The following is a 24,948-nucleotide window of genomic DNA, read 5'->3' as shown; positions in this document are numbered from 1 at the left end:
CCCAGGCAGGGCCACCTACCTGCCCAGCTTTCCCTTCCTTCCCTGACCACAGACGGGGGAGGGCAGAGTGGTCCTGCTTGGGACTGGACAGAGCCTGGATGGCTCCTTCCTCCTGCTCGGTGATGGGGTTGCTTAGATGAGCCCCCTACTGACAGGGCAGATTCACTGGAGGCCCACCTGCCCGTTGCTGCCGGCATCTGGGTCGTGGGCCTTCACGGTGGCCACGCGCTGGCCTACAGGGCAGTCCTCAGGCACGCTGACCATCGAGTCGGAGGTGGGGTCAAACCGGGGGCTGTTGTCATTTTCATCCAGCACGGTGATGTAGACCTGGGGAAAGGGTGAACGTGGCCAGACACCTAGTGCCTCCTTCTCCTCCCCAAACCCAAACACTGGAGTCGAACCGTGTGTCCATCAGGGACCAGGCCTGTGACGGGCTCTGGAACCTCGGCGAGCTGTCACAGTCCGCCTAGCCCAATCCTGACTTTACAGAGGCCCCGAGTACATTTCTTCTAGGAGTCTGGTTGGGGAAGGCTGCACACATTCAAATGCTGGGGCTGGGACAGCCAGGGAAAGGGCCTGGGGGAACTCAGAGGTGGAGGGCCTGCGAGACCCGGAAGGCATGGGCCCTAGCAAAGGGGATGAGGCTACGTAGCTCCAAATCCATGAGGGAATGCCAGCTTGGCACTGGAATAGCTTCCTGTTTTTCAAGTGGAACTAGGAATCCAGATTTTTATGTGGAATTACATGGTGATTAATAAAAATTAAAGAAAAAAAATCATGTGCAGGCTGGCTACCACACATCTGGCGGCCAGATAAGGCCTGAAGGCCTCTTCCTTTGCACCTCTGGATCAGAGGAAGGAAACAGGGCTCAGGAGGAGGAGGGCCACAGGGTAGCTTGGTGGTCTCTATGGGAAGAGGGCAGATGGGGAAGGCACACAGGGGAATTTCCAAAGGTCAGATAAAAACCAGGAACATGCACGTTGCAAGCAAAGAGCATATTGTTTGGTGTCTATAGCTCAGGCTTCTCCTGCAGGGTCTGGATAGTAAGCCAGAGGGAAGGCTTTGCTGTGAGTGCAGCCTCCAGTGCATGGGTGACCACAAGCCATAAGGCCGGAAACACAGGTGCCCCTTAGGTTCACTGATGAGGGGTTTGAGGTGGGTAGGAGGAGGCGCAAGTTTTAGGGATCCCAGGCCAGGCTTCCTCTCCAGGCCAGACCCCATCTTCTCCTTCCCTGGCCTGGGGTCCCGGGTCCCGGGCCTGCCTGCCTCCTACAGAACCCCATAGGAAGGATTCATTTCATCCTCCCTCCTAATCAGGTTTTTCCTCTTCTCGGGCTTAGCCACGCTCCCCTACTTTAGGCAGCTTTAACACCACAAGGCAACAAGCCCAGGCTTCACAGCAGGACCAACTCCACCACTTACTAGCTGTGCAATTTTAGAAAGTACTCAACTTCTCTGATTTCCCATTTTCTCAGCTGAAAGTAGGAACAAGAACACCTATAGCACTGGGATACTGGGGGGTATAAACGAGCAAACCAAAAATTAAGGGGTGATGCGTGGTGGTCCCTGTCCTGTTTTCTGCCTGGCAGAGGGGTGTGATTTTGCTTGCCAAGACTGCATCCACCATGAAGTTTTGTCAGGGAGTTCTGTGAAGTCCTGGAGCCCCAGTACGCTCACCTGTGAAATGGGCATAATAATACCTACCACGCTGTTCCCAGGGCAGAAACAAACAAGACCCCGGTGCTCTGACCCCTCCCAAACTCTCCCACTTGGGTCAAGGCTTTGTTTGGGCTTCTCGTGCTTCCCTCCCACTACAGGGCCTTTGCATATGTTGTTTCCTCTGCCTGAAATGCTCTTAGTTCTTGGCTGTGTAAACTGCTATGCTTTCTGGGGATCTCAGCTTGAGTCACTTCCTCAGGGAAGCCCTCCTCGATTTTCCTGACAACTTATTGTAGACTGTCTCTCTCTCGCGCACGGCACACGTTTGCTGTGCTAATTTGATCCGTGTCTTTCCCTCACTATATCTTACGCTTGCATAGGCAGGGGCTATGTCTCATTTTGCTTTCCTGTCGTACCCGGAGCCCAGCCCAGAGCCTGGCCCATCGTAGGTGCTCCCTCTATGATTACCACTGTAATGACCATGATGATGTTTGTGAGTTTCTCTCAGTAGCAGGAGTCAGCGTCAGTGGATGAGGAGGGAGGGTAAGTGCCAAGATCAATGGGAATCAGACATGGGTCTGTGTTCTCACTCAGGTCCTCTTGGTCCAAATCTCCCTGCCCCATCCCTTCAGGGCCTGAGGGTGTTACACTCAAGAGCTTTTACAGCAGAGCTACCCCCTCCCAGCCTGCCCCTTCCTGCTGCCTCTCCACCCCTCTCAGGGACTGGGAGGAGTCAGGTGTAGGTGAGCTGTGGTTTGGGGTTCCGGCCTCACGAGAGGAAATGGTAGCACCTCTTAAAGGTCCCTCAGCCTGCCTCCACCCTAGCACTGCTAACAAGTTTGGGGCTAACAGGGCTGGTGTATCTGGGGGCAGTGGCCCCAGGAGCCTCTGAGAGGAAGCCAGGGCAGAGCAAAAGGGTGGGGGTCCTGCTTCCTGGAAATACAGGGGCCTGTGCAGGTGTGTGCTCGGAGATGCCCTTGCCAGCCCCTGCAGAGGAAGTGGGTGGTCTGGTCCACGAAAGGGTTTTGGCAGCTTGGGAACATCCCAGCTGCTCATCACTTTCCACCTGTCCTCAGCTCCAGGCCTCCTCAGGCCGACAAGGGTGACGGCATCTGGCCCGTTTTGTAGATGAGGCTGCTGAGCTCCAGGGAGAGGCCCCATGTAACCTCTTTGAGTCTTAGCTCCTCTGGCTGGGAAGGCTAGGAGTTGCAGGACACAGGACACCTGCCCACCGCCCACCACTGGGGCTCTGTTCACTGACTGCCCTCTGGGACCCCTGGGGACTGAGGGGAGCTATGTGGGCACAGTGCTGCTCATTGCCTCACTCACCCATAGGCTGGACCTGTGGATGGAGGGGGCGTTGGCACATGGCCAAGCCACAACCAGGGCCTCTGGAGCCAGGCCTTTCCTGGGAGCCATGGGACAAAGGACCCCAAGCAGCTGCGTTTGGCTCCCAGACTGCATACTCAGTTGGCTTCTATCCCTTTACTGATGTGATAGGGACCCGGTGGGCAGTGAAAATGTGGCTGCGATCAAGGCTGATGATGAGCTGACACCCCACATGGTCTACAGACAGCCTCAGAGCGGACTGGCCGCTGCCCAAGCAGAATCAATCACTAACTGTTCTTATTATCACTGCAGGGTGCCACCCCACGGACCTCTCCTCCCTTGGGGCCCATGCCTAGCTCAACACCCAGCCTGAGCTCACCTGCCTGCCTCTCCCATCTCTCCCACCACCCTAGGAACCTTACCAGACACCTCTGACCCCAGGAGTCTCCCTCCCTGAAGCGCTCCCAGCACATGGTCTCCGCTGCCTTCATTCAGAGTCCCGGGGGACTGACTCGCACCCTGACCATGGCTGCCCTTGCCCAGCACTCCCCAGGCCCTGGCGCTGTGTGTGCCACCTTACGTACACTCGTAAAATATTGCTACACCAACCCCAAGAGAGGGTGGCAGTCCCTTTATAGACGTCACTCCTATAACTCCCTTCTCCAAGACTAGTTTACAGAGGGCTTCACATCCACCATCTCCTGCCCTCTTCATCACATCCTCGGAAGGGGGCAGGGCTGCTGGCATGACCCTCATTTTAGACCCAAGGAAAGGAAGCACAGAGAGGTTGAGAAACTTGCCTGTGTTACACAGCTGGTGAGGGGTAGAGCTGGGACGAGGCCTCAGTGTTCCTTTCACTGTGTATTCCACCTACTCCTTGCTAGCACCCCCCCACCCCAGGATCCCATGAGGGCCCAGCAGGACACGGAGGGCAGAGACGGCAGAGCTGGACACAGGGAATGTGTCCGAGAGGGGCCTGGACACAGTGAGAGTGGATGAACTGGGATGGTTGTGAAGGGTCTGAGCAGGGATCTGCTGCAGGCCTGTCCACGAGTCCTCTCTCCAGGGGAGGCAGGAAGGTCCAGCACCACACAGGGCCCGAGCCAGCCCTGGGGGGATCCCCAGATCACAGGCTACTCACCTTCTGTAGGCAGAGACGGCAGGAGGAGGCGAAGGGAGAGAAAAGGCAAAGATGCAGGCAGTCAGCAGACGGCAGCTTTTCCAGCCCACCGCCCCACACTCCAAGCAGGGTCTGTGAAGGATGCCCCTGCACCCCGCCTGTCTGACAGCTCATCCCAGCCCAGTCACCCGAGAGGCATGGCATCACCAAGCACAGCACCGCCGCTGGGCTACCGAAACCCTTGCCCACTGCCTGGCCTGCATGTTGCGTGGCTGGTGAACATGTGGGTTTTGGGGTGACTTGGGGCGGTGACAGGCTACACCAATGGGGGGCTCAACTCACCACAGTGGAATCCACTTTGGAGCCACCGTCGTCTGCCACCACCGTCAAAGTATGGAAGTCACACTTCTCCCGGTCGACCAGGCCTTTCACTGTGATCACACCCTGCAGGATGGAGGCCAGATGGTCGAGTGACAACACTGTACCCACCAGGCAGAGCCCGCACTGCCCCCAAGCAGTCCCATGCTCCAGCCAAACCAGACTCCTTACTAATCCTGGACATTCTGCCCACGGTCCCACCTCCACGGCGTGCCCTCTGCCTGGCATAACTTCTCCATGAAGCTCTGTAGCTTAAAATCCTACTTCTCTCATTCCCACTGAGACCTCACCTCTTTCATGTAGGGTTCCTGCTTCCCTGGCCAGGTACGAGCACTCTCTTATTTGGGCCCCAGAAGAACTCCACTATACCTCTATCGCTGTTCTTTTTACATCTTCCCTTGTGATGCTCTGATTTGCATCCTTGATTATTCTCACTTCTACTCCTGGCCTTAGAACTCTTGGAGGCCTGGGAAGGGTCTTGTCATCTTTGCGTTCCCAAGGTGCCCTAGGACAAGGTCTGGCACATGGTAGTGATTATTACTTTGCCTATTTTTAATAAAGGGATGCGGATTAAAAAAACACACACTAAAGCAAAGATGAAAGAGTAAGATCCAGGCAGTAGATAAGAGCCAGCTGCACTAGACACCTAGTTAAAACTAGCTCTTGCAACAAAGCACAAAATTTACATCTGAGCTTCCTAACAGCCACGGCAAAAAGGGAAACATGAGGTTTGCACAGCTTTCATTGTCTACTAGTAACAAGAAGGATACCAGGTTGCCTATGCATACACTTTATCTTATCCCTAAATAGTCAAAGGGATGTATCACAGAGACGTTTATCTCAAAGATACTTTACGACAGAAAAGAGTGCCGTGCACATAGAAGGAGGAGCTCAGTAACCGTTGGTTAGCTTTAAAAGGCTTGAGGTCCCTGCTCCCAGGGAGAGCCTTTGCTGTGCCTGCCCCCAGCCTCCCTCACCGTGATGGCATCTATCTTGAAGAGGGCTTTGGCCTGGGCGCTGGTGTAGGCGTCAAAGCGATAGGTGATCTGGTTGATGTTGTCAGGGGAGTAGGCCTGGACCCGCACGATCTCGGTTCCCAGGGCCAGGTTCTCCAAGATGGCCGCCTCGTAGGAGGCGTTGGAGAACTGCACGGGCTCATCCAGCTCATTGAGCAAAGTGACGTAGACACTGCAGAAGCCCTGGTTGAAGGGGGGTGCCTGGTCGGTGGCAGACACGTTCATCAGGTAGCTGGTCTTGGTCTCATAGTCCAGGTAGTCCACGGTGGTGATCAGCCCCGTGCTCTCATCAATCTCGAACTTCCCCTCCGCGCCTGACAAGATGCGGTAGGTCACCAGGCCGCCGGGCCCTGCAGGAGGAGGCGAGAGGTTGTATGAGGTTGGTGCAAAAGTAATTGCGGTGTTTTGCACTTTTTAAAACCTTTGAAACCGCAATTACTTTTGCACCAATGTAATACAGGCACAGATGGGGGTGGGGTTGCCCTGGGGCTTCCCAAGCTGCCCACAGCACCCCTACCGCTGAGGGACAGGGGGAGGGGCCTTGGCTGGCCTACCCAGAGTGTTCCACCCCCCACCTGTGGGCCGATTGTCCCAAGGCATGTGGCAGAGGACATGGGCAAGCTCTATGTGGATGGCAAGGCCCAGCACACAGGGCAGACCCCCTCTGGGGCCTGGTCTGGGCACGACAGAGATGCCGGAGGGGTTTAGTTTGCTTTTGGAGCTTCAAAATTTAAGTTCAAGCACCTCCCTTGTGTATTTGGAAAAAGAGAGGGTAGGGAAATTTGGGATCTCTTGTAGTGGGGGCACTGATCTAGAAAGTGCTAAGTCACCAGGGGCAGTATCTTTAGAGGTGGCCAAGCCTTCACTGGGTCCCTCCAGCGGAAGAGTTCTAGCTACAGGGATTCCTTCCCCTGTTCCCCCGACTCCTCCACCCAAATCCCTGGAAGACACCCTTCATCCAGGAGCGAGAGGTGGGATTCCTGGCTGAAGTCCACAGACTTTGAGGGGCACTCTGAATGGATGTGCATTTTTCTGGGGAGGGATCAATAGCTTTTACTCCTTGTGCAAAGGGATTCCTGACCCGGAAGAGGTCATGAACCACTGGGCCACAGTGACATATGTGACCTGAACGATATAAATGTGCCACGTAAGGGATAGCAATCCACCTGACAGTGTTCAGACCAGTTTCTGCCTCCACCCCACTCCGGGCCCCAAGCAACGTGGGGATGCTGACCGGGGTGGGGCTGGGCTGGGAGTCACAGACCAGTGGACACGAAGGAAGGACAGGACCTGGGGAGCAGGAGCAGCTCGGGGAGCCACTCCAGGGGCCTTTGTGACAAATCCTCCACCTCTCCCAGCCCTGCCCAGCTCTAGCCAAAGGCTAGCGGGGAGCGGCAGGGTCCTGTGATGACAGAGCTGGACTCCCCGAGCTTGTGACCTCTCCACTCTCAATCTGGAGAGGGGGACAACTCCCCTGGACCCCGGCCTTCCTAGGACTGTCCCAGGAGCTCCTCCCTGGCCTGGAAGCCACTGAATGGGGGAGCCTGAGGAATCCAAAGAATGACGGGGTAAGTAGGGGAGGATCACTCCAGGGAACGGGGCTCCCTGGCTCCCCCTGCGGCCTCACCAGTGTCTCGGTCTGTGGCGCGTACTACAAGGACGGATGTCCCGATGCCGGCGGTCTCTCGAAGGGCCAGGCGGCTGTACTGTTGCTGCGTGAAGACAGGGGCCTCGTCGTTGACGTCCTCCACGTACACTATTACCTGTGGGAGCCGGGCCAGGGGCACAAGGTCAGTGGGACTGTCTGGTTGGCCACTGTGTCCTCCCACCTTGCACAGTACCTGGCATGTACTGTGTTTAAGAGTACTTGTTCAAGAACGGACCTTACCTTACTCGTGGCTCTGCTACTAACCCCGTGGGAACCTATGACTCACCAGTGAATCTTCTGAGCCATCGAGTTTCTTAGTTATGAAACAGTACTAGCGATATAATAATTCATGCCCCATGTCACTCCTAGGGTTGTTAAGAAGACAAAATGACCCAGGCCGGCAAAACTGCTGGAAAAGGTTTCAAGTGACCCCATTCAAATACCAAAATGGGTCTGGGAGAATGGACATAAAAATGTGAATTATGGTTGTAGCAGAGAATGTCGGTTCTCAGACCCCTCTCGATTTATTTTCAAGCACCTTCTCTGGGTGTTCCCACTGCCACGGTGAGCACCCACTCGGGCTGCTGGAACCCACATTCCCACACAGCTGGAAGGGCCTGGGAGCTATGTCCTCTGGGGTAGCCCTTAAACCCTGACTGATGGGTGCACAGCATAAGTATGGTGGCTTCCTGGGCCTGACTGGGGCAACTGACGTGACTCTCTCCAGAGCTCCCTATGGGACCGAGCCAAAGTTCCCTCTGCGCTACTTTGCTAGCTGCCTTTCCTTTCTGGTCCCACGCCCCTTTCAGCTTTTCCTGAGGACACTTCCTATTAACCACTTTCACACTCATCCTGGTGTCAGGATTTGCTTCTGGGCACCAGCACCCAGACAGTGGCTAATTCTGAATTGTGGAATTCTGCATAATTTTCAACACTGCTTATGTGTACTTTCTAATTTCTCTTTAATAATCATGTATGTCTTGCACCACAAAAATAAAACCATTAAAAAGAAGCTTATGGGGAGACGTAAACTTTTTGCCACATCATGTGCCCCACCCCTCACACACACAGGGCACGGGTGTGTGGCCTCGGTGTGGGCAGGACCAGGGCGGTGTCCGCAAGGCTCAGTGTCGTGGGGAGGGGAGCCATGGCCACAGAGTATTGGTGCTCAAGGATCTGTAGAGAGGCCCAGGGCTCCTCTCTCTTTTCCCAGGTCGGGGAACAGAGGCCCAGAGATGGGGAGGGACTTGCCCACAGCCTCGCAGTAACTGACAGGGCTGGAAAGAGAGGGAAGGTTCTCCTGGTTCCCAGTCTGCCAACCTTACTACTCTTCACTCTATTCTGGGGACATGCTGGTCTCAGAACAGGAGATACACCCTCCTTCCAGCCTAACAGAACCAGGGCCAGCAGAACTTGCCAGCAGAGTGGAGGGGGAGCAAATGGGACAGCGGAGTGACACACGACACAGATTTCACACGTGGTCACGGCAGGAACGGTGGGGCCCGAAGCGCAGACCATTTGAAAACATGAATATTTGGTTTCTGATTGATCATTGCTGCTGGGCTCAGCCCTGGATTCTGTTCTGGGTTTAGCTGGGCATTAGCCAGAGAGAAATAAAGGGCTTCTGTTGGTATAAGCAGAAATGGTCGCCTGACTGGTGAAGAACTCTGGGGTGGTGGCATGACAGAGCTGGAGGGAGGAAAGGCATATGGGGTAAAGGTTTCTCTACTTCTCTGCTCCTGGGGTTCCTGCAGCCCTAGTGTGTCATCAGCTTTTCATGTCCAGACACCCAGAACCCACTATGCAAACTAACGTGCCCACCCCAGAGCACAGCTGTTCACAAGCCGGAACCTTCTTAGTTTGGCTTCCCCTAGAACTTGGCTGGAGAGATCCTGGGTGGGGTGGGTGTGTGTTGGGGAATGCGTGGATGCATTTCGGGAGCTCTCTTTCTGTAAACAGAAACTAACCATCTTTCAAAACGGTGAGCCTTCCCCTTCCTGAGTCTGCTTGCCCAAATGGCCTTGACTCCAAGGGTCGTGGGGAAAAAACAGGGCCAGTCTGAGTGCGATAAAAAGAGGAGGGAAGTGGTATGGAGCCTGGGTGTGGCCCACCCTCCAAGAGGCTGGCTGCATGCCACTCTCCTCTTGTTGGTTTCATCCTCGTTTTTAGTGTGTGGTTGCAAACCTGAGAGACACAGATGTACAGGAAACACACAGGTTTACCAAGTTTCTTACTGAGCAGGAGGGCTCAGCTACTGAGCTACTGGGCTCCGAGGAGAATCAGCTCGACTTTCTATCCACTGTGGTGTCCTCTAACAGGGACCAAACAGGAAATGAGTGTGTGAACGTGCGTATGAGCATGTGTGTACTTGCAATGTGCACATGAGGCCCCCAGTCTCTGAGGAACGTTTCACTCCGTGCTCCCTGGCCTTTGCATCTGGGCTGTCCCTGTTCACTGAGGCAGGAGCTGGAGAATGTGGATGGTCCCTGAGAACATGAATCCAGGGAAAAGCTGGAGTCCCCACATCGTCTTCAGGAAGGTCCTGGCTTTCCTGGGGCTCAGGGGTGTGAGGACTGTGTACTAAAAAAGCCATTCAGCCCCCACCACAGGGGCCAGCTTCCAAATTCCCACCTTAAAATGACTCTTTGGGGATAAGGCAGCAACGGTCTTTACGCTCTGAAGAGCCTTGTGTGAGGCAGTGTAGGACAGTGGTTAAGAGGACAGGCCTGAGCTGACTGCCGGGGGTGAAGCCTGGCTCCTCCTTTACTGCTGTGTGGCTCTAACCACATTGGCCAATCCCTTTTTTGCCTCAGTCTCTTCATCTATAAAATGGGTATAATAACAGTGCCTACCTCGTAGAGCTGTTATGAGGATTAAATGAGTTCAAGTACACGAAACACGTAGGAAAGTGCCTGTCACAGACATAGTACTATATGAGGGTTTATTATTCCTTGGGGTTCCCGAGGAGAGGAGCAAAAGGAGGGTGGCTAAGCAGGTGTGGCTCTGGATGTCCCATCCCTGCACCCGACTGGCATAGCCTGGCTTTGATCTGTTTTACACGGTGCCGTGAGGTGCTGCCTACCATTTTAAAAAATAGATTTGTAGCTAAAAACGGTTTGCAGCCACAACGATGAGACCCTGACAGGAGTGGAGGTGCTGGCCTGCTCCTGGGAGGGTGTGGACCTGCTTCCAGGAGAGCTGTGGTCAGGCAGCCTGAATTCCAGGGCGCCAACCCAATCTAGGCTGATGTCAGTTATTCTGCAGCTTCAAGTTGGCCCCACAAAGGGCAGGCTCTGACCTGGGTGTGTCGGTCACGTGAATAAGCAATCACAGTCCTACAGGTGAGCGTGGATGTGTGGGACGACCTACGTGCACATTCAAGTAACTGTGTTTCACCCTCAGTCACGAGGGCCCTGAAATTGTTCCAAGCAGCCCCGAGGTATAAAAACCCAAAGGGTCTGCCCCTCTCAGCCGTCTCCACCTGGATCTCACTTGGATGGGCAGCCATCAGGACTCAGGTTTCCTTTCCCATCTCTTTCTGGGGCAGAGCTTCGGGGACACCAGCAGGATGGGCCACGGCTGAGTCACCAGCTCCCTAGCACCCGTGTGATGGTGACTCCAGACGTGCCTCTGCTCATTGTTTCCAGCCTGGGGGAAACAGCGGGTGGAGATGGGGCTGATAAGAGGGGTAGATTCTGCCCCATTCAGTTCTGGGTAAAAGTCCTTCGGTCTGACTTTTCCCATCTCCCTCCTACTCTTCACCTCTGGAGTCTGACTCATTTTCCACCCAGCTTAGGGGAAGGAGCTGTGAGCTGCTGAGCGTGCAGTGGGGGTAGGGTGGGGTGACCTTAAGAGGTCATCTCAGTCATCCCCTGCCATTGGCAGGAGCGTGCATAAACCGGCCCAGCCAGTAGGAATATTTGTGTGTGTCTGTTTTTGACCATTCAGGAAGATGAAGGTTGATTTGATTTCAGCTGCCTAGAGGAGAGGCCCGAGGTGAGTGAGGGTGGGCAGAAAAGAATACATTTGACAAGGTAGCTGGAAGAGGCCACTGGGATATTTGAGGGACGCTTTCAGTGGAAAGAGCACTGAACTTGGACTCAAAAGACCTGGGCTCTGAGGCCTATGCCTCAGTCTCCTCATTTGTAAAATGAAGTTGGCAACATCTACGTCTCTAAGATCATATGTGTGAGACTTCCTTGGCTCACCCTAGAGAGTTATACAGATACAGGGGGTTAGTATGGTAAGGACACCTCTTTTATCCCTTAGGACAGACATCAGGATCACTACCCCCTTCCCTTCTATGTCTGGAATAACAGCAACATGACATGTCCGAGATCCGCGGGCTGAGCTTGTGGCACTGCACCCCCAGCGTACCCCTAGCTCCAGGTGTCATTCAGCACCTATGTCAGTGGCAGCCTTGCCCTGCCAGGGCCCAACCGGTGGCCATCTCCAGTGCAGATATGGCCTTGGCCCAGCCCTGAGTCAGCACTGAAGAGGATAGGCGCCTTCATGACCTGCTGACTGGCTCTCCGAAAGCCGCCCTAGCCTGCCCCTGGCCTCACCCTGACGGAGCTCCGCATGGGGCCCAGGTCGTGGTTATAGGCCTCCACTGTCAGCACGTGGGACGAGTCCTGCTCCCGGTCCAGGGGCCGGGACCCCCGCATCAGGAGCCCGCTGTCCACATCGATCTGGAAGTAGTTGCCATAGTTACCTGTGTGGAGAGACAGATGAGATGCATGGGCTCTGTCCTGAAGCAGAATCCTCGTGGAATGGTGCGTGGGGGGGAAAGAAGGGGAGTCCAGACCCCCCAGCATGCTGACCCTGACCAGAGGTCTCAGGAGCTTGGCTGAAGTCCACAATGGTAAGCAGGCCTCTGCCTCATGCTGTCCTGGCCTGGCAGGATTTGAGGGAGGGGGCAGAAGTTCACCCTGTGCCCTCTTTATGGGAAGCCTGTGGAGTCTCTGAGACCCAGACGTGTCAGTGGATTCAATATTTCAGAGGGATCTGGGCACAAAACCAAATTCTCTGTGGGTGGTTGCAGCCAAGATTTCATGGACATCTCTGGGCTGGTCCAGCACCCATTGCCCCGTCTTGTGGTAACAGCACCCTGATTTTCCTCTGGAGATCCACCCTCCTCCACTCTCAGTTCACGTGCTTTGTGTAGGGGTGATTTCACCCAATTCCAGGAGCAAGCAGATCAACATAATTTAGTCTCTGGCCATAGTGATTGGTTCAGTGGTAGGGATGGTCACATGATGCTAGCTGACCAATGAAACGCATTTTGGGAAGCTTGGGGGCACTGTCCTAATGTCTCAGGCCATAGTGATTGGTTCAGGGATGGGCACATGATACATGTTAGGGCAATGATACTCAGTCTTTGGGGAGCTCACTGCTGGGGGCTGCACTGGTCCCCAAGACCTCCTCTGTTAGGGTGAAGTCCCACCATGGGACATAAGGAACTTCAGGAGCAAAGCAATCAAATGCAGCACCCTCACTTAAAAGATGCCCAACTTGGTGCAAATGACTGGAGAATGTGCCTGTTTCCTCCCTCTGGCCCACCCGTGTGTCCAGTACTTGAGGCCCACTCACCGTGAAGGATGCGGTACCACACACGCCCAAACTCGCCCTCGTCGGCATCTGTGGCCGTTAGCTGAGGAAGAATGAGAGATGAGGTCACTTCTTAAATTCCACCCCACAGGCAGAGACGATGACGTGGAGCCCCTCTCCTTCCCTCCACACCATTCCCAGCCCGTCCTGCCCAAACCTATTTCCCACGGCGGCCCAGGTGTGGGAGAGGAGGGGGCACGTCTGTCTTTCTTATCCTCCCTGAGGACACCTGACTGTTGATGTCTCCATGCTGCCCTGTCCATGTGAGGGGCCTGTCAGCTCTCCCCTGATCTCCCTGCAGGTTCTTGGGGAGAGCAGGGAGAAGGTGGGTGATGGACCCAGGCTTGCCTAGGTCAGCTCACACCCCCACAGTTCCCTCCTTCAGCCTTTTGAGCTCCTACGAGCCTCACCGACTCACGGTGGTGGATGATGTGGCTGCTTCTTGACCGGGTGATTCTGGCCAGGCCACACCTCGCTGGGTCTCAGTTTTACCATCTGAGAGGGGGCTGGATGAGATGACACCTGTCATCTAATGGACTTTGACCGTCCATGGAAGGCTCCCACCCATTTGGGGCTGCACAGAGAATGCTTCTTTTGTGGTCAAGGGCTAAAGGCAGGTGGAAGAAGCGAAATACCAAAAACTGGGGCTCCAAAAGGGGGGTGAGCCCCAGGCTCAGGGCTTGGGCAGAGCTACAACTACCCCCCACCCATGTTGTATTTCTGGGAGCTTGGGGGTCCTTGATGGAGAAACTGCTTAAGACTTAGGCTCCTAAAGAGGCAGCTGGTTGCCAGGGAAGCTCTCTCTTCTGGGAAGAAAGGAGGCTGGGAGAGGGGTGTCACTGTGTGTGTGTGTGTGTGTGTGTGTGTGTGTGTGTGTGTGTGTGTTGTGGTGTGTGTTGTGTTGTGTTGTGGGGAGATCCAATGCCTGGAGGGTCTCCAAAGGGCCCACCCAAAGGGCTGAGGAGCACAGCCTTCGCTGTCCTTCAATCCTAGGCTTTCTGCCCTGTGATCCCTTTGACCTTTGAAAATGCCTCTCACCCCTCACTTTTGTAGCCAGACACGTTCAAAGGGAAAGTACATTTCTGGGAAGTTGAGGGAGAAGCCTGGAAGATGAAGGGCCCAGGGACCAGGAAGGGAGGAGGGGCCTCAGGGGCTACTATGGCCCATCTCTCTGCCTGTTCCCCTCCTTGTGGGAGCCCCTCTCCCCGGTAACCTGGACGCTGGCAGGCACTGAATAGCGACCCACTGGCTGCCGCCCACCCGACTGTACCATTCAAATGTCCAACAGGGGAAGGTAAGAGCCACGGGGGGTGCAGAGGCATTGAAACCCTCCCCCCTGCATTCCCCCATCGCCTCCGCCCCTCGAGAGGGCTCCAAGGAGACAGGCTGGGATAAGGCCGTGGGAAGACTCCGGACCACAGCTCCCCTCTCCCTCATCCCAACCTAGTTGCCATCCCTACTCTCTTGGGTGTCCCCTCCCCCAAGGCAGGGCCCAAAGTCTTCCAGACAAAGCCAGGTCTAGCAGGAGAGTGAAGGGAGACAAGCTACTTGGGCCAGCCTGGCTGACTGAGGGACGCAGGGCACCGCAGAGTCCAGGGCAAGTTGGGGTCAGGGTGGCATCCAGTGCTCCTCGGGCCTCCTTTGGACAGCTGAGAAGAACTTCCACCCAGCTTAGGACTGCTGAGGGCTGGCTCTCAGGTCAGTGCTGGGGGGACTGCAGGAGAAGGCCTGGTGAGGAAAGTGGGGCCAGAATCTTGCTGGGGTACTCTGGCGGAAGACGTGAGGGTATGCTCAGACCTGGGGAATCCCTCTGCTTATGTAGAGGGTGGAAACAAGGCCCAGTGAGGGGTGGTGGCTAGCCTGAGGCCATGCAGCAAGACGTGCTCTGAGGTCAGTCCCTCTGCTCATAGGCCCTGCTCTATGGAGCGCTGAGGCAAGAAAGAAACTTCTAGATTAAGCTCGCTGAGCTATTATATGTCAGAGCAGGGCCTGCCGGTGTGCCCTGGACTCCGGTGGTATGGAAGAGACTTCACCTGCCCTAAAGGTGATTCCCAGCCTTGGTCTGGTGGAGGCCTCCTTTCCCCAGAACCAGCCGGCTTGGCTGGTCAGAGGGGGCACCACGGGGGCCTCCCCGGCCTTGCATGTGTTCCAGGGAGGGTGGCTTGAAGTTTTCAAGCACTTTGGAATCTCTTGCTTCTGAGGGAACTACTCAGATGCTAATTACAGTCTCACTTATCTTTTTTTTTTTTTTTTTAAAGATTTTATTGGGGGAGGGGAACAGGACTCCATTGGGGAACAGTGTGCACCCCAGGACTTTTTTCCAAGTCAAGTTGTTGTCCTTTCAATCTTAGTTGTGGAGGGTGCTGTTCAGCTTCAAGTTGTTGTTCTTTCAGTCTTAGTTGTGGAGGGCACACCTCAGCTCCAGGTCCAGTTGCCGTTGCTAGTTGCAGGGGGCACAGCCCACCATCCCTTGCGGGAGTCAAACCGGCAACCTTGTGGTTGAGAGAACATGCTCCAACCAACTGAGCCGTCTGGGAGCCCAGCGGCAGCTCAGCTCAAGGTGCCGTGTTCAACCCTAGTTGCAGGGGGCGCTGCCCACCATCCCTTGCTGGAGTCGAGGAATTGAACTGGCAACCTTGTGGTTGACAGCCCGCGCTCCAACCAACAACTGAGCCATCCGGAAGGCAGCTCAGCTCAAGGTGCTGTGTTCAATCCTAGTTGCAGGGGGCAGAGCCCACCATCCCTTGCGGGACTCGAGGAACCGAACTGGCAACCCTGTGGCTGAGAGCCCACCGGCCTATGCGGGAATCGAACCGGCAGCCCTCGGAGTCAGGAGCACGGAGCTCCAACCGCCCTAGCCACTGGGCCGGCCTCACTTATCTTTTTATTAAAGTGCTTCCCCAAGGACTGAAGCCAGGAATTTGCACGGCTAGCCTGATAAGGTCTCCAGATCCGTGTGAAAGCTCCGAAATAACAGTGGGACTAGCAGGATTGAGAGTTCTCCCGCTTCAGACTGCCCTTTTTTTACTCCCAGCCAAGCAAAGCCAAGTGTAGGCTAGAGGGACAGCCAGTTTTCTCCCTGTGGGAGATGGCCGTAGGCACACCCCATCCCTCCTCCCTGCTCAGATTCAAGGAAGGGCCAACCCACGTATGGCTGCTCAGCCAGAGCGCTCTCTAGGGGATGCCCGCAAGGCAGAGGCCCTGGGCAGCTAGACGGTCATCAGAGTTTCCAGCTGGGAGGGGTCGTGTTCTGCCTGGAAATGCTGGAAGGAGTGGTGCTAGGGTGTGGGTGGGAGGTGGGGTGGGGTGCACTGGATGCCCTAAGTCGGTTGGGCACAGGGCAAGGATGCAGGCAGGAAGGAAGCAGGGAGCAGAGAGCCAGGAGTTAGGTCCTGCGGCTGACGGTGAGTGCCTGGGGTGGGGACAGGAACTCAGGAGGGGGGACGGGGTGGCCCCCTCTCCACTCCCCTCTGCCTGCTGACATGGGACTCTCTAGCCACCTGCAGAGCCTGGTGTGACTTGAAGCCCTTCCTCCTACAGAAACTCCTGACTGTGAGTTAGACTAATCTGCTAGCCAGTCTCATGCAAGTCTCCAAGGTCAAAGAGAAAGAAATGATCATTATTGGACCTTCTTTGGGATTTCCAGTCCTATGCTGGGCTAGGATCACATGCTGGCCGGCAAAGCTGGATGTAGCCTGCTCATGCGTTTTCTTTGGCTTGTTTTAGTGTTTTAAATATTTGAAAATTCATTTTGAATTTTTTGGAATCAAGTTTGTTTGGTCTTTGCAGTGTTCCCCCCCGCCCCTCCTCTGCCCTACTCCCCTTAACCAAATTTGAATTAGTTGCCAACATTTAAAATCAGCAAGTTTGCCTAAAAATCCAGATTTCTGGCTTCTTTTGGGAAACTGGAAGAGCTGACCACAGTGGTGTGCACTCTGGGATTCCATCTGCCTGGCTGAGCCACCTCCACGTCCTTGAGAGGAGACCTGCTCACCTGCCCTCTTCTGTCACACGTTATCTACCTTATCCACTGGCTGGGCTCTGTGAGCATTTTTATTTGTAACCAAACACTTAGCTGATCTGAGAGGACCACGTGCCATGTTCCCTCTCATGGGATGCTCTTATGTGGTAACAGGTGACTGGTGTGTGTGGGGGGGTTTGAACCCCACCTTGTCAACTACACTGTTCTCTGCGGGTTATTTTCCTTCGGTCTCAGAGCAGCTCAGGGAGCCCAGGAGAGGGTTGGGAGCCAGAGGGGTGGCAAGGCCATGGGGCCAGGACTCAGGAAACCTAGTTATGGCCTTTGCTTGGCCACTGGCTTGCAGCATGGCTTTGGGCTTGGCCTTCCCTTACGCGGGCAGCAGGTTGGACTTTCTCGGGAAACGCCAACAGGAATGGCCATAAGGCCAGGGAGGTGACATAAGGTGTGCAGTGAACCTGTGGGGCAGCTGCTGCTCAGACCCAGCCACTGGGTGCCAGGCCCAAGTGGTCCCAGGTTGCCATTGTTGAAATTCTAAAATTTCAAGAGACATCATACATTCAGATATTTATAGGAAAACTCTAGTTTTGTTTGTTTGTTTGTGGTTTTTAAAATAGCCACAAATTGATAAAAACAAAACAAAACAAAAAACCCACTGTAAGGACCAAGTGAAACACACTGTGGGCCCAGTTTGTAGCCTTGCATCAGGTAATTGCTAGGGTCTTTGTCAGGGGCAGGAGCTTCGTAATCCATGGCTCATTCCTGGTCATAGAGCAACATACGGACAGAGCTGGTCTTACATCCCAAGTTCTCAGGTCTAAAATTCTATTGTAATTCATGAAGACTGCGTTTAAAATGCTGGAAGGCATTACTCTTCTGTCTCCAGCTCGGGCGGCCTGGAAGGGAGGGACAGCAGGAGGATGAGTTCAGGCCCAGCTCCATTGCTTATTCACTGTGTGACCTCAGACTTGTCACCTCTGTGGGCCTCACTGTAAAATGGCCGTGATGCCACCTGCAGCTTGTTTAGCAATGCCCATTCCCATCAGTGTCCCCTTCCCTCCCCAGCCCTGGGTCCAGCTGATTTGCCTCTGAGCGTCTGTCCCATTCCTGTTGCAGGAGCCATGAGTACAGAGGGCCCCAGCCCCCTCAGCTTCCTCACAGCTCCTGTCACTCCAGGGAGTCCCTTGGCGGCAGCTGGCCCTCTCCCAGTGCTCATTGCTCTGGCCTGCATCTTCCTTCTGCTGGCCACCTGCCTGCTGTTCATGACCCTCTGCAAACCGACCTCACTGGACCCGAGGCGCCAGGCTCGCGAGTGCATGCCCCATCACCCCGTGAGCTCCAGTGAGCCCCAGCTCAGGCTCTGGAAACGCCTGGGCTCCCTGCGCTGCTCCCTGCATAGCTTCCGCCGTGGCCGGCCGTCTCCTCCACACCCCCTGCCAGACCACGATGACAACTATGGCTGGGACTGCACAGAATCTACCGAGATGTGATAGGGTGTCCCCCCCATCGGGGATCTACCCACAAGGCTCCTCTCTCAGACACAGCATGGCACACAGGCTGCAGGAGGACATATGCTAACCCCCAGTGGTTCCCTGTGTGCCCAGGCCCAGGGCCTTTCTCAGAGACCATCCCTGGAAGAGTATCTTCCTCTCTGCAGACATTGTAGCTGCTACCTGCTGAAAGATTGCTGGATCAATTGTGGAGAACCTGCAGCCATTTGGAGCTGTGGTCCGTGGCTCTGAGCTGTACAACCTGGCTCCCCGGAGTACACCTCTGGCAATCAGGCACCTCTCATGCCCAGGAAACAGTGTCCCTGCTTCCTAGCAGAAGCCCTGCCCATGCTCCAATGCCAAAACCCAGCTTGGATTCTACTGTGAGTTGCCAAATGGCCAAAGTTTCCCTACAGCCAAGCAAAAACACTCAGCCCACACTGAGGGCAACGTACTGTTCTGCCCTCTGAGCCAACGCAGGGCCCAAGGCAGAAGAGAACCCAGAAACTCCTCTCCTCGAATGTCCTGGGCCCTGCCAGCACTCATCCAGTAATCCGTGGGAGCAGCCGGCACCCTGGTGGATAAGGTGCCTGCTGGGAGAAGGGGCAGGTGAGGCTCTCGAGACTGCCTCGCCCTTGTCATCTTGGTGGTCCCCCTTCAGTGCACCCGTGTCAGGGTGGCTTAGGAAGGGCCTGATAAAGCATTAGAAGCTCCTTGCAGAAGCCAGGACTGGCGTTGTGTCAGACTGGCAGGATGCTCTGCCAGCAGCTGGAGGTGATGCCAGCTGGATCTGAGGCCACACCACAGTGGCTTCCTGCCTTCATTTAGGGAAAGGGGCAGCCGCCCTTCGGGTAGGAGAGTCCAGACCTCTCCAGGACAGCTGTGGGACCTCAGGGCTGGACCACACTAGGTGTGCTGTCTTTTGGTGATTGCTTCATTGACTGACTACCTGTTGAAGCAACCCCACGCCAGGGTGGGCTTCTCGGGATCCCTAATCCTCAGCCTCTCCTCACAAGGCCGGTGTGCTATACTTTGGTTGGGTCCCACATTTGGAGAATAGGCAGAGGGTGTCCGAGCGGCCTAGCTCCTGCCCCAGAGAGTCAGCTGGTTGGGGCCACCCTGTGCTCTGCCACGGGGCTGTCCACCCAACCCTGCTGTGGCCCATAGTGCAGCCGGCCAGGTCTTCTTAAAGACAGAGCTCTCGTTTCACCACTTTCCAGCAACAAAACCACTACTGGCTCCCTACTGCTGGCTGGATAAAGCCAGAGCTCCTCCGTCTGGCATTCAGTGACCTCTGGGAGCTGCCTCCGAACTATCTCTAGCCTCATCTTGACCCAAGACACCAGACAAACTGAACTACGTGTCCTCCCCTGGCTATGCCTTCTGCTTCACAAGGCACCCATCCCCCCCCCCCCCCCCCCCCCCAGTGAAGCCCTCTTTGCCCTTCAGCTGAAAGCCACCTCCTGCTTGGAACCACCCCTATTCATAGCACCTCTGGGAAGGAGACTGGGATCACTCCCTCTTGGCGTGTTGGCCACCTTGGTCTGTCTCCTCCTCCTATGATCCCAGGAGCTTGCAGAAGGCGAGACTGCGTCCAACCCCTTACTCTGCCTTACCAGCTAGAGCATGGAAGTATGAGCGTCTGTTTACTGAGTGAAAGGAGGCCCAGTATGGGTGCACTGCCCCCCCTCCCCCAAAGCCTAAGGAGTCCTGGGAAGCCCTCTTCGTCCCTCAGATGCCCCTAGAGAGACGCTCTCTCTGCAAGCAGGTCCTGCTGGAGAAGCCCACAGCGCCTTCCTTCCAGGTCAATCTGACACCAGACAGTGAGTCCCACTTGGCCAGAAACGTACTTCCAGGGCCTCGGAGAAGCTACTAGGTCTGGAATTTCTCTGAGAAATGGGGAGAATCAGGGCTGCCTTATGTCACTCATGGGTTGGCTCTAGGATGTCTGCCTGGGTAGTGTTGTGTAATAGAAACAAATCCCTCAGGTTTAGAAAATAGGGCAGGCCACCTCCCGAAGGGCTGATACCCCTTCCCTTCCAGCTTTTTAACCTCTTCCTGGTTCCCTCCCCCAGGGCCTCCCTGAGACATCCCGGGATGAATTCTGCCCACAGTCAGTCATCCATGTCATGCCCTGGCCAGGTGCCCTGCTTGGACCTAGGTGTTCTTTTCCTGGACACTAGGGGTGATGGGTAAGGCTGCCCTGAGGCCTGAAGGAGAAGGAAAGGCTGGCGATGAGGAGGGGGGCTCTCAAAGGTCTGGCCATACCACGAGGTATGTTCCCAGGCTGGTCCCAGGAGACCTGTCAGTGGACCTGGATGGAAGGTATCAGGCTAGGGCTCTCCAAGCCCAGGAGCAGAGGCCCAGAGGGAGAGAACCTCCTCCTTCCTCCAGGAACCAGCCCCAGACCTTGCAAATGCCCATGGCTTCCTGGACTCTTGGTGCCTCTGGGTGTTAGTCCCCTGCCCTGAGCCCCTTTCCTGCCCCCTCCCTGGTCCTGAGGCAGGGTGATACACATGCTCCCAGCCTCCCAAGACCGGAGCATGCCCTAGAGGACAGGCCTAGATTTGCTGTGTTTGGCCCAGCCTCCAGGTCGGAAACCCTTGCAGCTGAAGAGGGTAATTCATTCCTGGCCTCCCTCCCCAGCCAGCAACTGAGGCCTCCCGGTGCTGGGGGAGGGCATCTGAGCCTCATTTTCAGGTCCTCTCTGCTCTCCCTCTGCGTCTGCTCCCTTTCTTCTTGTGTCTGTTTACTTCCTAAAAGGGGAGCTTCGGCCAACGGCCCCATGAAAGCCGCTCTGTTCTGGGCCTCACTGGGCCCTGGCTCTCTCCTTAACTCCTTTCCGGGAAAATGTGACATTGCCATCTCCCTGCTCTGAAAGGCCCTTCTGGGTGAGGTGGGGGACAGGCGAGGGCTGTGGGGGAGGGAAGGAGGGAGAAGAGGAGGGCCAAGGCATTCCTTCTGCTTTTTGGGGAGTCAGGGCCCTGTCCTCGGCTATGTAACCTGGAGGCCTGTTCTCCCCAGGAGGGAGGAGAGGCCTGGGGCCCCTTTTCCCCACAGCACTGGCTACTTTTGGAGTGGCAGCTGTGGCCTCTCCTGTTTCCATCCCTCCCTGCCACGATGCCGCTGCGCATGTGCACTCAGACCTGAGTGTGGCTCGGCCTGCCTCCAGCCCACTAGCTGCGCCAGGGGGCCGCCCGCGGCCGCCTTACCTGCACGATGCTGTGGCCCTCAGGGATATCCTCAGGGACGCTGGCCTCATAGCTGCTTTGCAGAAAGATGGGCCGGTTGTCATTCACATCCAGGACAGTGATGAACACGGTGGCCGTGCCTGTGCGGCGCTTGCCTACGGGGCCATTGTCTGCGGGAGGTGATGGAACATGGGCTGTTAGCAGCTGCCCGAGGGGTGACTTCCCCAGCCACAGGCCCCGTTCACCCCAGCCCCTCGGGCCTTTGCAGGGGTGGCTGTTTTCCTTTTCAGATTAGGAATAACACTAACAATATTAATATGTCCCAGGCACTTTGAGCTCATTCGTTCTCACAACAAGCCTATGAAATAGGCGCTATTTTACAGAGGAGGGAACTGAGGCAGGAAGTGGGTTGAATGCCCACGTCAAATCCTTGGGAACTTGTGTATGTAAACTTATTGGGAAAAAGGGTCTTTGAAGATGTAATTAAGTTAAGGATCTTGAGATGATGTGTGCTGGATTATCTGGGTGAGCCACAACTCCGATGACAAGGGCCCTTATAAGAGAAAGGCAGAGGGGAGATTTGACACAGAGAAGAGAAGACCAGAGGAAGAGGTTGGAGTCCAGTCCTGCGCCACAAGCCAAGAACACTTAGAGCCACCAGAACCTGGAAGAGTCAAGGAAGGATTCTCCTATAGAGCCTTTGGAGGGACGGTGGCCCTGCTGACACCGGAATTTCACTTCTGGCCTCCAGAGCCATGAGAAAATACATTTCTATTCTTTTAAGCCATCAAGGTTGTGATCATTTGTTACAGCAGCCCTAGGAATCAGAGAGATCCTGAGATTACAAACCCAAATGCTGTGAGGGCCAGGTGGGTAAGATCCCTGGGTGGCCACCTGGGCAGGCCCACCTCCAGGGGCAGCCTGTCCTCTGCTCCCACCCACAGTGGACAGGCAGGATGTGGGCCCAGTGACAACAGGCCTTCTGCTTTCTTAAGAGAAATTGAACATAGGTGTTTTAAATAAAATCTCCTGATTTTTAAGTGTTCACAACAAATTGTCCTTCTTTATGAAGCACGAGATGGGTGTAAGAAACATGTGCGAAGGACGGATGGGGCGTGGGTCTTCTGGACTCAGAGATGCGGGCCCTGCTTAATGTCAAAGCCTGTGGTAGCCGGGGGAGGACCCTTCCAGGGCTGGGGAGGAGACTCAGCCCAAGGGGCAGTGTTGGGCTGTCCTCCCTGGAAGAAGGAGCTGTGCCCAGCACTGCACGTCCAGGCAAGGACAGTCACCCCAGGGAGGAGTCCAGGCAGCTGGAGTTGGCTGAAGACCAGTAGACTCTGTCTTTCTTCCCCAGGCCAGATGACCACATGCGTGGGTGCAGTTGCCTATCCTGAGTCATGCTGTCCTCTTAAGTCTCCCCATGACCAACATCCCCCTGCCCTAGGGGTCCTGCCTAGCTGCCCTGGCTGGGGACAGTGGAGCTGGCAGGCCCCACAGAGCGTCTGAGCATGACTGCACCCTCCCCTCCTGTTAGCCAGAGCTCGATGAGAAGGCTGGACTCAGAGGGAGACGACGGGTCTCCAGAGGGGGGTCTGGCTGCCCCAGGATGGGAGAAGAGCAGGGCAGAGGGAAGATGCATGTGGGCGTGGGCGGGCTGGGGAGAGACTGCTGGCTGGAAAGAGTGAGGCAGAGAGCGCATTCCTTTTCCACCCAGTGCTCGCTGCAAACAAGGAACTGGGTGCTCCTGGGAGGCCCAAGGCGATGTAGGGGACACAGGCCTCGTCACACCCTTCTTCCCTTCTGGAGCCCTAAGGGCTCCTGCTGCCTGGAAACCAAAGACCAAACTTCCAGTCTGGCATTTAGGCCTCCACAAGCCAGCCCTACTTGATCACAGCCTCCCCTCCCCAATGTCCACCACACCATGGGCCAGCAGCCGGGGAGGGAGGGACCGATGGATGGACAGACAGACGGATGGACGGGCAGACAGACAAACAGACAGATGCGCTCACACACACACACAGCTCTTTTCCACCTCCAGGCCTTTGCATGGGCTGGTTTCTCTGCCTGAAATGCCCTCCCTGCTTCTCCACATATTGAAACCTCACTTGGCCCTCAAGGAGACGATGGTCCTGCCTCATTTCCGCCCATCAGCACCATCCTGCTCTCTTAGGCAATTCCATGCCCTGAAGGTCTCTCTGAGCTCCCTCCCTTCCTAACTCTGAGGCCTGGGTTCTAAGTGGGTCTGACAGCTCCACCGCCTCCACACCCCCCTGCCCTAACTCCAGGGACAGGCATGTAATTTAGGCCTAACTCACCTGCACATCTCACCCTCCGGACCATGACAAGGGATTCAGGGACAGGCACTGGGGCAGATGGAACTAATCAGAGCTCACCTATATTGTTGAAGTCAGTTTATTTTATTTTAAAATTTGTGGCTAAGAGTCCTAATTGATCCAAAGAGACTCTCTGATACCACTTCCTCCAAGAAGTCTTCCTTGATTACCCCCCACCCCCACCATGTTTTGTCTGGTTCCCCTTTCCCCACTGGCATTAGGGCAGAGCCTTTGGCTCAGAGCCTGGCTGCTGGGGTTGGGCCCAGCTGGCCCCTGGGAGGGTGCCTCATGTGAACTCTGCCCAGAACAACTACGTTGTGTGTGCAGGGAGGGCTGGGGCGTACCGATGGCCTCGAGGATGAGCGTGTATGCAGCCGTGGTCTCCCGGTCCAGGCCTACCACTGTTCTCACAACGGCATCGCGGTAGCCAACACTGAACTTCCCATCCACATTTCCACCTGTGGGCAAAAGAGAATGAAGCTGCAGTCAGAAAACGGCTCCTGGCCAAGGAAAGAGAGGTGGCACCTAACTCTACTTCTGACCTGGGACACTCCAGGGGTGTTCTAGCAATGAATGGCTGCGCTGCCCATTCAGCCCTCCCTGAGAACAGGGTTTTGGGGGGCTCTGATGAGGTTGTGGCCTGTGTGGGTGTCGTGTGGGGCGGCCTGCAGGTCTCAGCTCCCACTCCCCACATAAGAATGCAGGACATGGTGAGGCCAAAAAGGAACACCCATGGAGCCATAGATAGGGGAGTCATACCACTATATTCTCGCTGGCGGCCGGGTGGGAGACACAGGAAGCAGGAGCCACACCCTCCACAACTATTTCTCTCTGCCAACCAACCTCACTTGCTAGCTGCAATCCACCGTGCTAACTGCAATCCGCTCTTGCTAGCTCAGCCACCATCTTCTTGCTAGCCCCATTTGCTGCTAGCGTAGCCACAGCAGTTATATTAGTGGCCAATGGCTCACTGGTCACAACTGACAGCCAACAAGCCACAGCTGATGGCCATGCAATCACAGTTGATGGCCATTTACTACATGAGCCAGCACCTTTCCACGTGAGGCCAAGAGCCTGGAAACTGTACCCCTGGCTCTGTCCCCACAGTGGGCTTAGGTGGGGGTGCTGAATGCCTGAAATCATAAGGGTCTAATATTATTCATTGAGTGCCCACTGTGTACCAGGCACTTCACGT

The 24,948-nt window shown here is 55.6% G+C and overlaps 2 protein-coding genes across 5 annotated transcripts in view; one reads left to right on the top strand and one right to left on the bottom strand.

The window, feature by feature from the left end:
- CDH23 (cadherin related 23) overlaps positions 1 to 24,948 on the bottom strand; it is a 393,436-nt gene that overhangs the window by 72,950 nt on the left and 295,538 nt on the right. Inside the window, exons 26-34 of one of the 3 annotated variants that reach the window (XM_088792050.1) lie at positions 24,098 to 24,211; positions 21,442 to 21,590; positions 12,743 to 12,803; positions 11,716 to 11,864; positions 7,130 to 7,265; positions 5,464 to 5,852; positions 4,451 to 4,552; positions 4,130 to 4,132; positions 178 to 327 (exon numbers count right to left, since the gene is read on the bottom strand). In XM_088792050.1, coding sequence (XP_088648176.1) covers positions 178 to 327; positions 4,130 to 4,132; positions 4,451 to 4,552; positions 5,464 to 5,852; positions 7,130 to 7,265; positions 11,716 to 11,864; positions 12,743 to 12,803; positions 21,442 to 21,590; positions 24,098 to 24,211 — 1,253 coding nt within the window. Of the gene's footprint in view, positions 1 to 177; positions 594 to 4,129; positions 4,133 to 4,450; positions 4,553 to 5,463; positions 5,853 to 7,129; positions 7,266 to 11,715; positions 11,865 to 12,742; positions 12,804 to 21,441; positions 21,591 to 24,097; positions 24,212 to 24,948 lie in introns of those variants that run through there. The other 2 variants (XM_074339561.2, XM_088792049.1) reach the window with 2 other exon arrangements.
- On the top strand, positions 14,253 to 21,129 carry C15H10orf105 (chromosome 15 C10orf105 homolog). 2 transcript variants are annotated; one of them, XM_074339560.2, is made up of 2 exons: positions 14,253 to 14,458; positions 17,856 to 21,129. In XM_074339560.2, exon 2 carries the CDS (start codon positions 17,861 to 17,863, stop codon positions 18,227 to 18,229), a length of 369 nt encoding a protein of 122 aa, XP_074195661.1. In that variant the 5' UTR covers positions 14,253 to 14,458; positions 17,856 to 17,860; the 3' UTR covers positions 18,230 to 21,129. The 2 variants fall into 2 exon arrangements, with proteins under 2 accessions (XP_074195661.1, XP_074195660.2); XM_074339559.2 differs by lacking the exon at positions 14,253 to 14,458 and adding an exon at positions 15,210 to 16,164.

The sequence above is a fragment of the Rhinolophus sinicus genome, chromosome 15 (assembly GCF_057876585.1).
Source record: "Rhinolophus sinicus isolate RSI-liver-muscle chromosome 15, RSI-T2T, whole genome shotgun sequence".
Taxonomy (NCBI): Eukaryota; Metazoa; Chordata; class Mammalia; order Chiroptera; family Rhinolophidae; genus Rhinolophus; species Rhinolophus sinicus.
This window is presented reverse-complemented; position numbering and strand designations above follow the sequence as displayed.

Bases quoted from the DNA above. Each gene is read 5' to 3' on its own strand.
- C15H10orf105 (XM_074339559.2), top strand. From the start codon at position 15,942: ATGCCCGCAAGGCAGAGGCCCTGGGCAGCTAGACGGTCATCAGAGTTT. The intron at 16,165-17,855 runs GTGAGTGCCTGG...TTCCTGTTGCAG, and splicing joins GTTAGGTCCTGCGGCTGACG to GAGCCATGAGTACAGAGGGC.